Source organism: Brassica rapa, chromosome A06, assembly GCF_000309985.2.
Source record: "Brassica rapa cultivar Chiifu-401-42 chromosome A06, CAAS_Brap_v3.01, whole genome shotgun sequence".
In the NCBI taxonomy this organism is placed as follows: Eukaryota; Viridiplantae; Streptophyta; class Magnoliopsida; order Brassicales; family Brassicaceae; genus Brassica; species Brassica rapa.
The window spans coordinates 942004-957899 of NC_024800.2; the positions used below are offsets into that span (position 1 = coordinate 942004).

A 15896-nucleotide genomic window follows, 5' to 3' on the forward strand; every position below is an offset into this window, starting at 1 on the left:
CAGGCTTATTAATGATTCTGTAATTGGGAGAAAATTAACTTTGTGTGGTTAACGCCTGTCCTGTCCAAGATGCTCAAAGAGTTGTGTAATAACCGTAGCTAAAAGATAAAGAAATGAAGAAATTTTTAATTGGTTTAATATGGTATTTATTTTATTATGAATGAGTTAAGCCCAACATCGTTTTGGTCCAACAGCAATTAGGAGTCCAGAAGGTTCGCTTGTATCATAATCTACTCTCAACGATTTAACTGACAATGGTCGTTGGTTCATTCAAATCTTGTAATATACTTGTAGTCTTTTATGTGAAGCCAAGAAAAACCTAAGATGGATATCTCATTCGTGGCTCTGAAACTTCAGTAACCGTGGTGGTGGCTTTCGATTATTCTCCTGTGCTTTTGGATAAGTCACACTCCTTACTCGAATCTGTATTGAAAACCTTTTACCAATTAGCATAACATATCATACATCTTCGAAAACATACATGACACAGTAGACTTATTTCGACTCAAGGTTAAGCCAAAGTCTTAGCATTTGGAGATAGGTAACACCACAACAATACATAGATAGAAGAGTGGTATTTATTAGTTATTTATCTATACCAGGAGGAGTCAATACCATGACTCAGTTGTTTCTTTTTTGACATTGTTGGATACCACAATTTCAGATTCTAAGGGAAATTTATAATGACAGAAGAGAGAGAGCAGACAGCTTCTCTATCTAATCTGTGGTCGCTTGAATGATGATGTGTTTGACATAGGAAGTGTCATCTCTACCCTTGATCTTTCTTGATTCTGGATCATCTGAGCTGTTATTCCTCTTCGACCACCTGACCCTTCTCCAATACTTTCACCGGAGCTCTTCCTCCGCCTCTCGTTGTGTCCAGCTAAGCGCTTCCGGCAACTTCTTTTAGCTTCATCAAACTCTAGGAGCTCATGGAACCTGTTTCAAACATATATGGCTATATAATAAAATCAATGTTTCTATATAAGTTGGTCGCCTAGGCAGCAAATCGGTCATAACCAAACCAATTTTTTTAATCCGATTTAAATGGTTCAAATCCATTTAAACTATCCTAAAAAGGTAAAATGGTTAAGGTTAGTCTATAGCGGTTAAATAAATAAAAACAAAATTAGTGAAGTCCACAAGTTTGTATGATTCTTTTGTATATCTAGTTTTTTTTTATAATTCATCAAAATAAAATTATAACTAAATCCAAAATTTGATAAATATCTATATAATAAATAAATAAATAATTCATTAACGTTTAGATTTTGGTCTAAATTACGACTAATTAGCCACTAATCCTCTACAAAAAAAAGCTTAGTTATGAAAACTAAATAAAATTATGCAATAAACGTATTGAAGGGTAACGTTTGTGTTTGTCAGGTACCTGCTGCATTGTTGACAGAACCGTTGTTTAACGCCTGTGAGATAGACAGAAGATGCCTTTGCATGAACTTCACACACTTTGTGCCTCCGGTGATACTGTTTAGCTTCTTTCAGATCAGCTGTGCATCTATCTACTTGGCAAAGCCGTGATGAGCCACGATCATTGCTGCCGCTAGATCCTTTAAACCTATCTGTCACACATTTCCTCTTCTCTTCCTCCTCTCCATCTGTATCATTCTCCAATTCTTCTTCCACAAGGTAAGACACACTAGCCTTCTTTTTCAGATACCCTTGTCCTTGTGTTTTCTTACCATCCATTTTTGGAGAGAAGCTCTTGTAAGTTTAGCAAAGTTGAGGAATTGGACTTGGTGATATTATTGACGAGGTTGAACCATTTTAAAGTGGTGAAGTAAAGTGGGGATATGTACCATTGTCTTCTTGTGCGCTTCTATTGTGGAATAAGTGCATGATCACGTTGATGTGCTAGGTCAGGGAAAAATAATTAGTGGAGAAGAAAGAAAACGACATACGTAGATTGGGTATAGAAACTTTTAAGATGTTCTTGACATTTTCATTTGTTTGTTTCTTTTAGACAATAGAAGTGTGAGATTTCCATTTGTTTGTTTATTTTAGATTCAAAATGAAGATCCATGTTATTTTGAAGATATAACTGATTGCCTTATAGATAGTGTCTTTACTGGACTGCCACTGTAATGCAATAGTACACAAGGTCCATAGTTTTCACAAGGGTTTAACAATATCTTTTGTTCTTTATGAACCAAACAAAAGTTATTTTAATAATTGATGTGACACTTGAATTCTTTTGCTTGCTGCAACCTTGATCGCGTTTTGGATTTGGGATGTTAGATGTCCTAAGCATGCATGGATATTATCTGTGTGTTTGGACCATGACAGAACGACACGAATAGAGTAGATGCTTATATACGATCGAACCCATTAGGTATTGAAAGATTCTTTGTAGAAGTGGGGAATTAGGGAATTGCAGGTTGAAGGATGGAGATAGAACAATGAGATTGCTTTAAATAAAGGGTTGATGCAAAAAAAAAAAAAAATCTGGAACCAATACTTACAGAGATTTGTTTTGAGTTCTAAGGTTATTTTTGTAGCCGCTTTCACTGTAAAATGTAATTAATGTCTCTCACGTTAGCCTCTCTGTCTTTGCTTCCTAAGAGAAGTCATCAGATTTCTTTACATCATAAACTCTGAATAGAGTCACTTAAAAGTTAAAACATATGATGGTTACTATAAATCTTTGAGTTGAACTGCTAGAGAAGTAGCAGCAGCAAACAGATGAAGTCGTTCACTGGTCTACTCAAACTCTGTCATCTTCCTTAGTCTTTTTTTGGTACAAGTGTTATCTTGTTTTTTAGTGTTTGAATGATAATTTTACTGAAACTGGAATACTAGAATTAGTGGTTAGTGAAAGAGACAGTACACAAAGGTTATCACATGCCACATTGTACTCTTCCTGACGCAACTTTAGCTTCTTTTTTTTTTATCAAAAGCTGCATTTCTTGTTTTTACATAACTAAATAAACTTGCGTCTATGAGTGAGGTACTGGTTTTCATGTTTTGTTTGGTCTGGTTAGAAATGGAATTTATTTATTTTGTTTTTCAGACCAGAATTACATTTGAAATATTAGTTATACAAATTTAAAGATATTTTTCTTATTTCTTTTAAAAAAAAATCATTACAAATAAATATTTTAGCATAATCCAATTAATAATAATAAAAATTATAAATACAAATAATATAAGACGTAAATAAATAAATTTACTTTAAAAATTATATATATCATCTAATTTAAAACAATCTCTTCAGAACATAAGATAATAAATACAGAGAAAAAGACAAATAAATAGCAATAAGTAAGTAGTTCAAAAAAGAATAACAATACTCCTTCCATTTCAAAAAGTTAAATTTTCTAGAAAATTTTTTTGCTTCAAAAAGATGTATTTTTTATATTTCTAATGTAACTTTTGTCAATTAATAATGAAAATTGTAAACTTCAAGAACATTAATTGCATTTCTTGAAGTCTTATTGGTTTAGAAATATGAAAAATATAAAACTACAAAAAAACTATGCATTAATAACTATTTACTCCCTCCGTTCTTTAATGATAGATTTTTTAAAAAAAAATTGTTTCAGAAAGATGTGTTTTTGTTTTCTATGAAAAAATTGTAAACTTCAATAAAATTATTGACTTTATTAAATTACTATTGGTTAAAAGTTATTGAAAATTAAAAATTACAGAAAATGATACATTTATTATGGTAGTTTAATGTGTTTTCTTAATATGTGTGAGAATACTAAAAAGTCTATTTTTATGAAACGGATGGAGTATTATATTTTATTAATAAACATGAAAATCTTACACTACAAAAAAATACAGTTATTGTTACGAAACTTTGTGACAAAAAAATATTTGTCACAAATCAGTGACATTTTGGAGACGATAGGTGACTAAGTTTTTTATGTCACAAAGGCGTAGCTGTTTTGTCACAATATTATGACGTTCCAAGTAGTAATCCATTTTTGTCACAATTAGTTACCTAAGAGTGACGATAATAAACAATGTATTAGCCGTGACATATTTGTGACTATATTCACGGTTGTCTTTGTGACGATGTTGTGATGGAATAGTTAGTCTCATACTGTGACAAAAAGACTAGATAATTATGACGAATTGGTATAAAATTATAACTGGATTTTTTTAATAAGTATGACTAAAAATTTCTTAAGTACAAGTTTCTTAAACTACAAAAGTTTTAGCATAATCGTGAATCATGATTATAGTGTATTCAGAAAGGCATTTTCCATAGGCATACAATTGAAGTGATTGAGTATAGTGTACTCAAAAAAGAAATTTGCCATAGGCTGACAATTCTAGGGTCCCAAAATTGTGCAGGCATGGTGTATCGAAGTGCTTACAATTCTCAACACTGAATGTTTGTGTGTTCGAGTTGGGTTTGTGGTTATAAATAGTTTTCATGGGTTAGATTTTTTATAACAGAAATTAAAAATCATAATTACATATACATGAGTTCTTCATCAAACTATATTCTTTATAAGATATAGAGTTTAGTCTTTTTATTGGATTAATAAACATAAAATATGTAATGTATAGTGTGGGTGACTCAATCATGATACATGTAAGAGATGAATAGAATTTCTTAACCAAAAATTTGGGTTTCACTACCATGTAACGTGAAAGTGATAATTCAGTTTATGCTGATGTGCAACTAACACTACAAATTATTGTTCAATTAGTGTTGACTTGAAAACAGAATATTTATTGTTCATGTTATATATAATATATATATATGTATATTTAATTAAATGATAAGTATGAACAACATAGAAGTTATGAATAAAAGTGGCAATCAAGTGACTAAAACTATTGATATTAAGCTAAAGAGTTATATTTGTTCGAGAATTATATTATCATAATGTTTTTTATTGAAGGAATCAGTTTTCACTTATTAGAATGAATATCTAGGTAGATTTAGAAAGAAAATCTAATTAGTTAAAGAAAGAGGAAAGAAAGCCAAAACAAACCAAATTATTATCAAAATTAATAGGAGAATCAAGAATCCCGGTAAAAGAGGATATTAAATTGGGTTGTTGCCATCATCATCTAATACCCTAATATTTCAACTAATACATCATATATAACTAAATAAAGCACTAACTCCTCTTACACTTCAATGGGAATTCCAATATCCCCTCTTTCAGTTTTACCCTAAAAACTCTTCTCAGGGAAAATTAAAGCCGTCCCTCATTTTTAATAACTTTTCATGATTTCAAAGAAGACATCACATGTGGCTAATCTTATGTTCTAGGTTTATATTTTTGCAGTCAATTATTTAAATGGCTTATTGTTCTGAACTCAAAACGATTTCATACTTTTGGATTTTTCTTTTCATATGCTAACTTTCTTTGGTTATTCATCCTTTTCTATTTTGTTTGTTTGTCAACTGTAGATGCGGCTTTTGGAGATGGTGATAATGACAATAAGAGCTCCGTAATACGCCGGTTAATTAATCGGGATCTTGTAAGACACAACAATTTCTATTGACAAGGGAACTATGGAGATAACAAGACATGCTTTGATAAATCTCTACAATTGTTTTCATCTGCTTTTGGGATCTCCTTTGTTTAGTTTGTTTTTTTTTCTGCTATGAATTTAGTCTTTTTTGTCAATATTTATGATGATTAATCAAATTGGATTATGTTGTAAGTTTCTATGTATCTCGATTATATATTTCTGAAAACTTTCATAATAATAAAAAATAGCTAAAATGTTGTGAAACTCTAAACTATTTTCACTATTAGTGCTTATTTAGCTAACAAGGAAGGCTAAGAATATAAGTGAGCTGTGACCATACTTCAGTACAAAATAATTACAGTTTATAGACGAGAAAGTAGTAGCTGTTTAGGACAAAAATGTGACTGGAGTTTAGTAATAACCAATTGACGGAACTAAAAATTTTAATAGTCAAATAATTTGATGGATGTGAGTGTAACGGATTGGTGATGACCTTGTAGTCTCTATTTGTGACAGTATGTTACTGAACTTTCGTTGTAATCAGCTACGGAACTGGGACATTCTTATCGTCACCAAAGGAGACCATTTTTAGACGATGTTTTCGTCAATAATTGTAACGGTATTGTTACTTTAATTTTCGTCACTGCTACTGACAAACTAGTTACAAAATAATTTTGTCACAAATTATGACGTTTTTTGTTACGGTGAAAATTTGTGACGTCCTTATTGTAACTGTTCATAACCTGTCACAATTCTGTCACAATAATTATATTGCTACGAAATTGTGTTCATTGCGACCAAAAAAATTGTCACAATATAATTATTTTTTTGTAGTGTTAAAACATGTATTATTGTGAAACTGAGGGAGTATGTTTTTTTTTGGAAATTGATACTTTTTAAATCAAGGTAAATGAAAGTAGCTCACTTGAAAGAGAAAAAAAGAAGAAGAAAGTAACTCACTTGAAATCTTTATGAGTAACATGTTGACATTTAGGTTTTGGACTATCTTAAAGAATAATAATTAATATTCCAAAATGTGACCTCCTAAAATAAGATTTTGTTAAATTCACGAACGGAATAATATATGATATCCCTTTTTTTTCTCGATCTCAGTCGTATCGTATATAAGAGAGACTCCATGCATGGTATATATTAATTTGTTGGCATTCAAGAAAACTTTAAAAATGGTTCGATCCTTTTATTCAGATTCTGCATTACTGCCTTCGTTCCTCCGCGTCGCTCCTTTTACGTTAGCAAACAAAACGGACGTAACTATCCGTAAGGACCGTAACCCACACTCCAAAACACATAAGATGCCTTTGTTTTATTTTTAAGAATCCAAACTATATATGTTTTGTCTAGATCAATGATCTATTATTTCGTAAATTATATTGTGACACGTATCAAGATCTGTTTGGATTTAACAAGAAAACAGATATGTATATATATCTTTAATTGTCAAATTCGTTACAAGAAAATAATTGTCAAACATAGAGCATCTTTCTATATATTTTTTTTTATTTTTGAGACATAGCATCTATGTTTAGGGTTTAGATATGGTTTGCTGATGTCGTGCTACAAAACAAAAATGGTATTGTGAAATATAAATAAACCAAGCTGTGTTGGTTCAAGTGGTAAACGAGTTCTGTCTATATGTTTTAATTGGAATAACGCGTATCCGAATGTAAGATTTCATAGAATTAGTCTTTAAGTAGATCGCCACAATTAATCAATTATATGCTCATTGATTATATTCCTGAGGTATGAAAAAACTTGGACTAATTAATTTTCAAAGAGAGGTAAAGTCTACATATAGATTTTCTCTGGATATTTAAATATGCTGATGTATTCATATATATCCGCATGATCACATGATAAAATGTAGCAGAATAATTTCAGACCTAAGTTATTTTATAATCTAAAACTTGCTTATCTCTGAACCACCGTTGTGTGGTTAAATATATAATATAATTTAGAATCTCTAGTATTGGCCTTATTTGTAATGAATTAAACCGAAACCTCACATATTCGATCTGATTTATTCTAATAAACATGGAAGACATTTTTTAATTATCTAGGTAATCCAATAAACAAAATTATACTCTATTATTCCTAAGATCATTGTTACCATGCAAAATGTTGGTGGTTTAATGGTGTTGTAAATGTTGTTTTTTTTTGTTCAAAATTTCTTTAAATATAAATGGTCAGATTATGAGCTTACAAACTTTCAGTGGTTGACATAATACAATACTAATCTTCAACAATACTAGAGCATCTATTTTTCAAAAAAAAAAAACAATACTAGAGCATCTTTTTCTGTATGCTTGTGAAAAAAAAGTTTTGTAGATTACTAGTACCAACAATTTTTGATTCGATTCGTGTTGTTGAGTGCAAAAAGGAAAGCGATGTGTTATACTATTACTTTCGATCACACGAGGAACAAGATTTGTCTCTTCGTTTATAGGAATTTCAACTAAAACCAATTCTTTCTTCAAAGATTCTCTGTTTCATCTATATGCGATCCAGCTAGCTCACAGTTTTGCTATCAATTTCCCTTCTCATTTCTTACGTCATAAACACTTGTTTTAAACTTTTAAAACCAAAAAAGGAATAAGCACTTGATTCTTGTATTTTTTTTTGTTTATTACCAATTAGTTCCTGTAATGTTTATCTACTATCAGTTGGTTCCTTAATTTTTATCAGTTACATCTGCAGCCTTATAGTTTTGTTTTTACAGATATCCACAATAAAATTATAAATTACATGTAAAGCCCTATATTGTATTTTATATCACTGAAGCTTCTTATTAATTTTCATATATCCCACAAGAAGAATATTACTGTTACATAAAAAAAAACTAGCGTAAGAGAAAAGAGTTTGAAATTTATTAGTTGAGTTAATGGGCCTCACTGAACCTACTATCAAACTCTTGGGCCTATATTTTCACAGAACCGTCCGATTGGCAATGACTTGAGAACGAAGTTAGATCATGCACACTTTAACTGCGAATCGTGGAGAAAGCATGCCCGTTCGATTTGTCATATTCCCGTTACGGTTTAAAGATTTGATGCGATCGATTACATTGTTTGCCAATTCTGTGATTCGTTCCTGTAATGTTTATTTACTTCATTGTTTTTGTACATAGTGGTTTACATTATTTCCAGACTTATCATTTGGTTTGTATATATTGGGTTTTATCACATATTTAACTATTTAGTATTATTTTCACTTACTAGTGATCAATTATATTTGTATATTTTCGTTCTACATTATAACCTTTTCTTTCAATTTGTTGTGTTTATTGGTGCTTATTTAATATTCAATTACAATTTTTTTACGTATTAGAGATCATTAATCCCAACTTTCAATTGATTTTATGTAGAATTCAATTTTTGTACAATTTGTTTGTTATACTTATACTGGATATAGACTCAAATGGGCTTTTAAAAAGCAAGCAGCTGTAAGAACTAAGGTTTCTAAGCTTCTACATTGTCACAGATTCTAGATTTTCTAGATTCGGAACTTTCTACATGTTCTGAGTAAGCTTCTCTTTCATTCTCTATATTCAAAGATTTGTTACGTTTTAGTCATTGTAGCTTCTAAGATTCGAAAGATTAATCAATTTCTATATGCAATTTTAAGATTTGTTGATTTATATTTTGGGAATTAACTCGTTAGCTTTTCCTGATGACTGTTTTATTGATTAACCCAACTTATCGCGATGGTTAAAGTGGAAAAACATCCTGATAGCTTGAAAGAGTTCAGATCAATCGTTTTGGCAAAATCATCTTGAAGTTCTCCTTGTAAGAGATGGATTAGCTGATCTTTTTGGAGCAGCAATGGTGGTTTCGGATACTAAGAATGCATTTGGGGTTAATCACCTACTGGAGCATATGCTCTTTAAAGGATCTAAAAATTTTCCAGCGGATAATCAAGTACCTTGCAAAACCTTTTCTTATACATATTGTTTCAAGAGATCTAACTGCTTTTATTTTCTATGTAGTTTGCGGAATTCCTCAATGAGAACGGTGGGGATAATAATGCGTACTAGATATTGACCCGCAAGCCTGTGCGGGTGTTAATTTTTACTTTCTTATAAATCGATATTTTATTTTTATGATTAGTATTATATATTTTATATGTGTCATAATATAATTAATTGCATAAGTACTTTTAGATTTCTATACTCATAATCGAACCTGAATCAAATAGAGTAATAAGATTACTTTTGGTTATTTGGTTATTTTTAGTTTAATTTGAATTCAACATACCCGAATTGAATCAGTAAATATTCTTACTTTTCATACAAATATCCGTACCGGCGTCAAATACATTAGTTTTTGGATATTTCTAGGTTTGTATATATCAAGACTGAATTCATCTGGACCCGATTCGAAACACACATGAAAATTTATAATACCAAAATGAAGTCTAGTTTCAAAACTCAAAAAGCATGATAACCCAAAGAAATAACTCTTAGCTGAATAGTTATCCGAATGTCCATGTCTAGCCGATACATAAGTAAATAAATAAAAAATATTTGTTAACCATTTTGAATTCTTATCACAAATAGAGTGGTTTCATTCAAATATGTCGAATTATTATAGTTAATATGTAAATAATCCTGGCAAAATATTATAGTAAATATAATTAATGAGATAGTTAAAAAGTGAGAAAATGAATGTAAAAGATAAAATAATAAAATTGAAAACAAAGAAGTTTTGTTTTTCATGTCACTATTATATATCATATATATGTCATCATATAATTAATCATATTTTATATGTACCATAATATAAGTAATCATATAATTAATATTATTTTATACGTACCATCATATAAATAATCACATATATTATATTTATAAACTTAATATGAAATATAAAAACCATAATTTAAGTTGGTGTTTTTAATTAAGTTATGTATTGTATTTTTCTTATATATAGTGAAAATATTTTTTAAATGGTTATTGGAAAATATTTTAGTAATTTTTTTAAAATATATATATATATATATATATATATATATATATATTTAAATCAATTATTTATATAAATTAATTTAAGTTATGTATTTTAAGTTATGTATTGTATTTTTCTTATATATAGTGAAAATATTTTTTTAAATGGTTATTGGAAAATATTTTAGTAATTTTTTTAAAAAATATATATATATATATATATATATATAAGAATAATTTTTTTTGAAAACAAATAAATTTTGTTTTGCACTTCTGTAATAAATGATATTAAATTATTTAGTAAAATATAATAGATGAAGGGTTAGAATTGATTAACAATAGAATAAAAATCATTTAAAAAATCAATTAAGATAAGCAAGTATTATCCAAGTTTTTAAACAATTATCATTTATACTACTATCCAAGTTTCCAAACAACTCTCAAATGTACTTCAGTTTTAATATAAATTAATTTAAGTTATGTATTTTAAGTTATGTATTTTAAGTTATGTATGTTAAGTTATGTATTAATATAAATTAATTTAAGTTATGTATTTTAAGTTATATATATATATATATATATATTTAAATCAATTATTTATATAAATTAATTTTAAATTATTATTTTGATTTGAATTTTGTATAGAAATAATTAAAGCTGAGAAAAATGAATGTAAAAGATAAAATAAAAATTGAAGTTATGTATTTTAAGTTATGTATTGTATTTTTCTTATATATAGTGAAAATATTTTTTTAAATGGTTATTGGAAAATATTTTAGTAATTTTTTTAAAATATATATATATATATATATATATATATATATATTTAAATCAATTATTTATATAAATTAATTTTAAATTATTATTTTGATTTGAATTTTGTATAGAAATAATTAAAGCTGAGAAAAATGAATGTAAAAGATAAAATAAAAATTGAAAACAAATAAATTTTGTTTTGCACTTCTGTAATAAATGATATTAAATTATTTAGTAAAATATAATAGATGAAGGGTTAGAATTGATTAACAATAGAATAAAAATCATTTAAAAAATCAATTAAGATAAGCAAGTATTATTCAAGTTTTTAAACAATTATCATTTATACTACTATCCAAGTTTCCAAACAACTCTCAAATGTACTTCAGTTTTAATAATATAGATACATAAATGAAATATTCCATGTTCGCTATGACTATTTCCCACAAAAAGTTTAGAAAAGCTCTGCAAATGTAAGTATTTCCTATCTGTCCATCGTTATTACCTATTCTGTCAAATTTTGATTGGTTTTATTATTATTTTGCAGGTTTTCTGAATTTTTTCACTGTCCTCTTTTCAACATGACTTCCCTAGAAGCCGAGTTAACTGCTATTGAAAATGGTAAGTCTTATCTTTTAAGAATTTATCTATTAAATGTCTTACAATGATATATTTTTGATACAGAATTTGAATTGAAAATGCTAAATGAACTTATTCGCCTTGAGCATCTAAAAGGTCATACGGCTTTTGAGTCTCATCTTTTTAACTGTTTTGGACATGGTATGTTCTTAAATCTTAACATTTGCTCTCTCCCTCTCTTTTTTTTTTCCTCATTTTTAATTTGTTTTTTTTTTTTCATTTTTAGGTAACAGAAACTCTTTCAAAAACTATTCGACTGAGGAACTCCGTGGTCTATTTTTTGAGTTATTCCATAAAATTTTTGTTGGAGGACAAATGCACCTTGTCATTTGTGGTAAAGGTGAACTGTTTTATTTATTTTTTGCCTTGTTTTCAGTCTTGATTTTGTTGACTTAAGCTTGAAGTTAACTTAGGCTACAAGCTATCCTAATGAGTTTAGGAAAAGTTACTTATATGTTTCCTAATGAGTTTAGGAAATTAGAATCAATATATAAGGAAATACTATGATGTAGTATAACTTATGAGTTGAGAGCTTTAGTTTTTTGAGGTTAATTTTCTAAAGCTTTGAGTGATTAATAAAGAGATTTGAGTTCGTTTGTGTTCGTTGAGTTACGATTACAAGTTTGATTTCAATAATTGGTATCAGAGCTTCAAATTGAAATCGAACTCGCATGAGAGACTAACAACATGGGAGACTTGACGGTGACCACTACTAAACCGAAGGAGAGTAGTTCTTCGGCGGTTAAGTGTCTGATGCTTACCTCACTGATCAGTCTAATAGTGTTAGTAATTTCTTTAGTTTGGTGTTTGTGTATATTAATAAGGTCTCATTACTTTTTTTGAAATGGATATATTTTAGAGTGTCTATTGTTGAAAATTATTGTAGTAGTTTCCTTGAATGTTGAATGTCTATCTTTTGTATTGTAAACACTTCAGTGATTATTCTAAACACTGTGGTCGTAGTTATATTGAATCTTTAGTGTTTATGTTGGGAAGTGCTATGCTCCTAACCCTCGTCGATAATTGTGAACATGTGAAACGAAAACCTTCATAATTATGCATTTTATGCTAATTACGTATTGTCCAAGTGGAATCACGCAGAAATAGTTAGTAATATAGCAAAAAAAACTGGAAATTGTTCTTCTCCTGATACATTCTCTTCTTGGGGTTTGATGTTCTGTTTCTTCTCTGTTGGAAACTAATGTTGACTACCTGAAAACATAAAAGCAAAATCTATATACTAAACAAAGAAGAATACACAATAAAACCTCTCTAATACCAAACACCAAAACTAAGAGAGTGATTGATATCGATCAATCAGAAGACAGAGTTATGGCAGGGCGTTCGATCTTCAGCTTCTTTCTCTTTCCCCAGCTGTAAGGAAGCCAAAAAAAAAAACACACACAAGTTAATTCAACAAAATGGAAAAAGCTTGGAACACAAGGTAGGGCTTTTGTTTACATCTTACCCCAGCTGCAAGGAAGTGTCAGAAAGGTGCTCCTCGTTGTCATTCTTCTCAGGCTCTACTTGTGGTCCTGATGAACCTCTCCCCACCATCGACTCTATCTGAGGATTAAATTAGCTTTGAATAAGTAAAGAGATATTGTTAGTTAGTTGTAAACGTTTAAACAAAATCTCTTACCTGTTTGCGCAAAAGTCGGTTCTCTTCCAATGTTCTTTTCTCCTGGTAAAGCATAATAAGCAAATGAAACACAGCTCATGATGATGATGATGATGGTGATGATTCAGTGTTAGCCTTGTTATCTACCTGTAACCGAGATCGTTCTAGCTGGTTGAGCAAGATTGTCTGAAAAAAACTGTGCAAGTCAGAGATGATTCTTTCAATCTTTTGGAATAAAAAAAAAACAGTCTGTCTTTACCTTTTGATCCTTAACACGAAGCAAGCTATCATTCAACTGGCTTTCAAGAGAAATAAGATCGGAGAAACTCATACCCTCAAGCTCCTTACCCTTCGCTCTCCTGCTCTCATGAACAAACATCTCAAGAACACAAGCTTTAACACAAGTTTAGGTTCAAGGGAGAGAGACATACTCGACTGCAAGCTGTAATCTCTTAAGTTCACTCGCCATAGATTCTTCTCTCTGTCTGTGATCAGCAGCAACGTACCCATATCTATAGAGAATTTGCTCCATACTTGAACACAAAACCTTCCGTTAATTAGTCTCTTCAAGAACACGAATCGACTCTACTACTAATCTCGAGTCCTTAAAACACACAAAACCCTAAGATTTATAATCTGCTCTGTTTTCTTCGGACGCAAGAAACAACGAAAGTTGATATTTTTCCCAAATCTCAAAACAAAAAAGAATCATTTTTGAGATTTACCTGCGGCTAGAGAAATTGTAAACGTTGCCGGTGCTGGAGAAGACGATAAGAGCGACGTCAGCGTCGCAGAGGATCGAAAGATCGTTAGCCTTCTTCATCAGCACTTTGCGTCTGTTGGTGAAACTGACTTGAAGACGGTTCGCATTCTCGATCTTCTTTAACTCAATCTTTCCTCTCACCATCTTCTTCTTCTTCCTCCTATTCTCTCTACAATCCCTAGCATCGAAAACAGGGAGATGGATGTAGTAAGCTTTGTATATATAACCACTTGACACTTGTTATGTAACCGTCTGATTTAATATTCTTTTATGGGCCCTTATCGGGCCTAGTATAAAGCTGTTGGGCCTAGGTTCCTTGAATGTTGAATGTTTATGTCTTGTGTGTTGTGCTCCTCCTAACCTTCAGTCATCAGTGATCACTGTTAGTAATCTTTTATGTTGTTTAAACTTAAAAAAAAAACACTATACTTAATAAGAAGCTTTGAAATCTATTGAATCACAATGTGTACTTGTTAGAATGTGCAATAGATCATTCTTACTTATCTATGATTGATTCAAATTCATAAAACTAGAAGTCCAGTTGTAGTCATGAGGAACAGGTTCTCTGATATTCTCTTTTCTTTATGTCTACTAAATGTTAAGTCCAGTATTATTTTTCAGTTAATCGGAACCGTATTTTGCTATAATAGATGGTAGATTTAGAATACTTTAGTTTAGGTACCAAATCATCCAGTTTTCTTTTTATTGCTACGGCAAAATAGCACATTGAGTTAGCTATTACAGAGAAATACAAGAGTACCATATATGTTATTGTTTCTAAGAAACGGCATATGTGATTGCTAAACTCTTGACTCATGTTGTGAGTTGTGACTTGTGAGTTCATGTTGTACATCAAGCCTATTGTAGAAAGATTTTATTTAACATTTTTTTTGTGGAACACATTCTAGATAGATTCAACTGTAAATCTTTAGCGACAAATTTTTTACTTGTTGTCTGAATAAACAACTTAAATTTCTTATGTACATAAACAAAAATGTTTTCTGTATTTGTTTTATAGCTTTTAATTAGATTATAAGATCTGTTTATTGCATTTTAATTGGTCATCGCATCGTTTTTTTTAACACAGTCATCGTATCTTCTATCGTTTGTTCTTGGCTGATATATCATCATCTTCAACGTTTGCTTCTTGATTCTTCGAAAATAAGTTGTGCGGCCGATCGTATAGTGTTTTGCCCCTTCACTCAATAGTAATCAAACGTGGAGTTGCTCATTCATCTCTGATTCTCTGGCTTCCAATCCATTAATAAGATGAATATATTACCCCAGTGTAAAATATTTCTTCACATAAGCTGCGTTAATAGAGTTTTTTTTGTCATAATGCGTATAACGTATTATATATTTTTCACGCGTGTATAGGCTTTATAAGCTTATAGCTTTTGCATGTCATGTGCGCGGCACATAGTTAGGAATAAAACCAATCAATGACCAGAATACATAAGTAATGAACAATCATGATCATAGATTCATAGTCAACGGCTCATGGAGCTTATTATGGACCGAGAAAAGTAATCAATTTAGACGGTGGTGATACGACTATCACGGACGTTGACAGTGACACGTAGAGAGCTCCCACATTGCAGTCGCCAGCTTCGGTTGCGCAGTAAGCGTAACTCGTACGTGACTCTTACCGTATTTAGTGCCAAATAAGAAGGATCTTAGTTGTTCCACCGTCGTAA

General features: G+C 30.1%; 2 protein-coding genes and 1 long non-coding RNA gene across 5 annotated transcripts; 1 reads left to right on the plus strand and 2 right to left on the minus strand.

The window, feature by feature from the left end:
- Positions 1-216: 216 nt before the first annotated feature.
- LOC103871144 (squamosa promoter-binding-like protein 4) lies at positions 217-1943 on the minus strand. 3 transcript variants are annotated; one of them, XM_009149376.3, is made up of 3 exons: positions 1391-1943; positions 707-939; positions 217-423 (listed from the first exon to the last, which is right to left on the minus strand). In XM_009149376.3, exons 1-2 carry the CDS (start codon positions 1705-1707, stop codon positions 714-716), a joined length of 543 nt encoding a protein of 180 aa, XP_009147624.1. In that variant the 5' UTR covers positions 1708-1943; the 3' UTR covers positions 217-423; positions 707-713. The 3 variants fall into 3 exon arrangements, 2 of the variants coding, with proteins under 2 accessions (XP_009147624.1, XP_009147622.2); XR_633492.3 differs by having other exon boundaries at positions 224-423; positions 616-939; XM_009149374.3 differs by having other exon boundaries at positions 224-423; positions 774-939.
- A 1884-nt stretch (positions 1944-3827) lies between these two features.
- Positions 3828-6527, plus strand: LOC117125849. Its single transcript, XR_004448301.1, has 2 exons — positions 3828-5254; positions 5396-6527. It is a non-coding gene; the product is annotated as an uncharacterized LOC117125849 (long non-coding RNA).
- Positions 6528-11754: 5227 nt separating this feature from the next.
- LOC103871153 (agamous-like MADS-box protein AGL18) lies at positions 11755-14371 on the minus strand. Its single transcript, XM_033272493.1, has 7 exons — positions 14162-14371; positions 13868-13969; positions 13696-13795; positions 13584-13622; positions 13458-13499; positions 13284-13381; positions 11755-13189 (listed from the first exon to the last, which is right to left on the minus strand). Exons 1-7 carry the CDS (start codon positions 14341-14343, stop codon positions 13129-13131), a joined length of 624 nt encoding a protein of 207 aa, XP_033128384.1. The 5' UTR covers positions 14344-14371; the 3' UTR covers positions 11755-13128.
- Positions 14372-15896: the final 1525 nt, after the last annotated feature.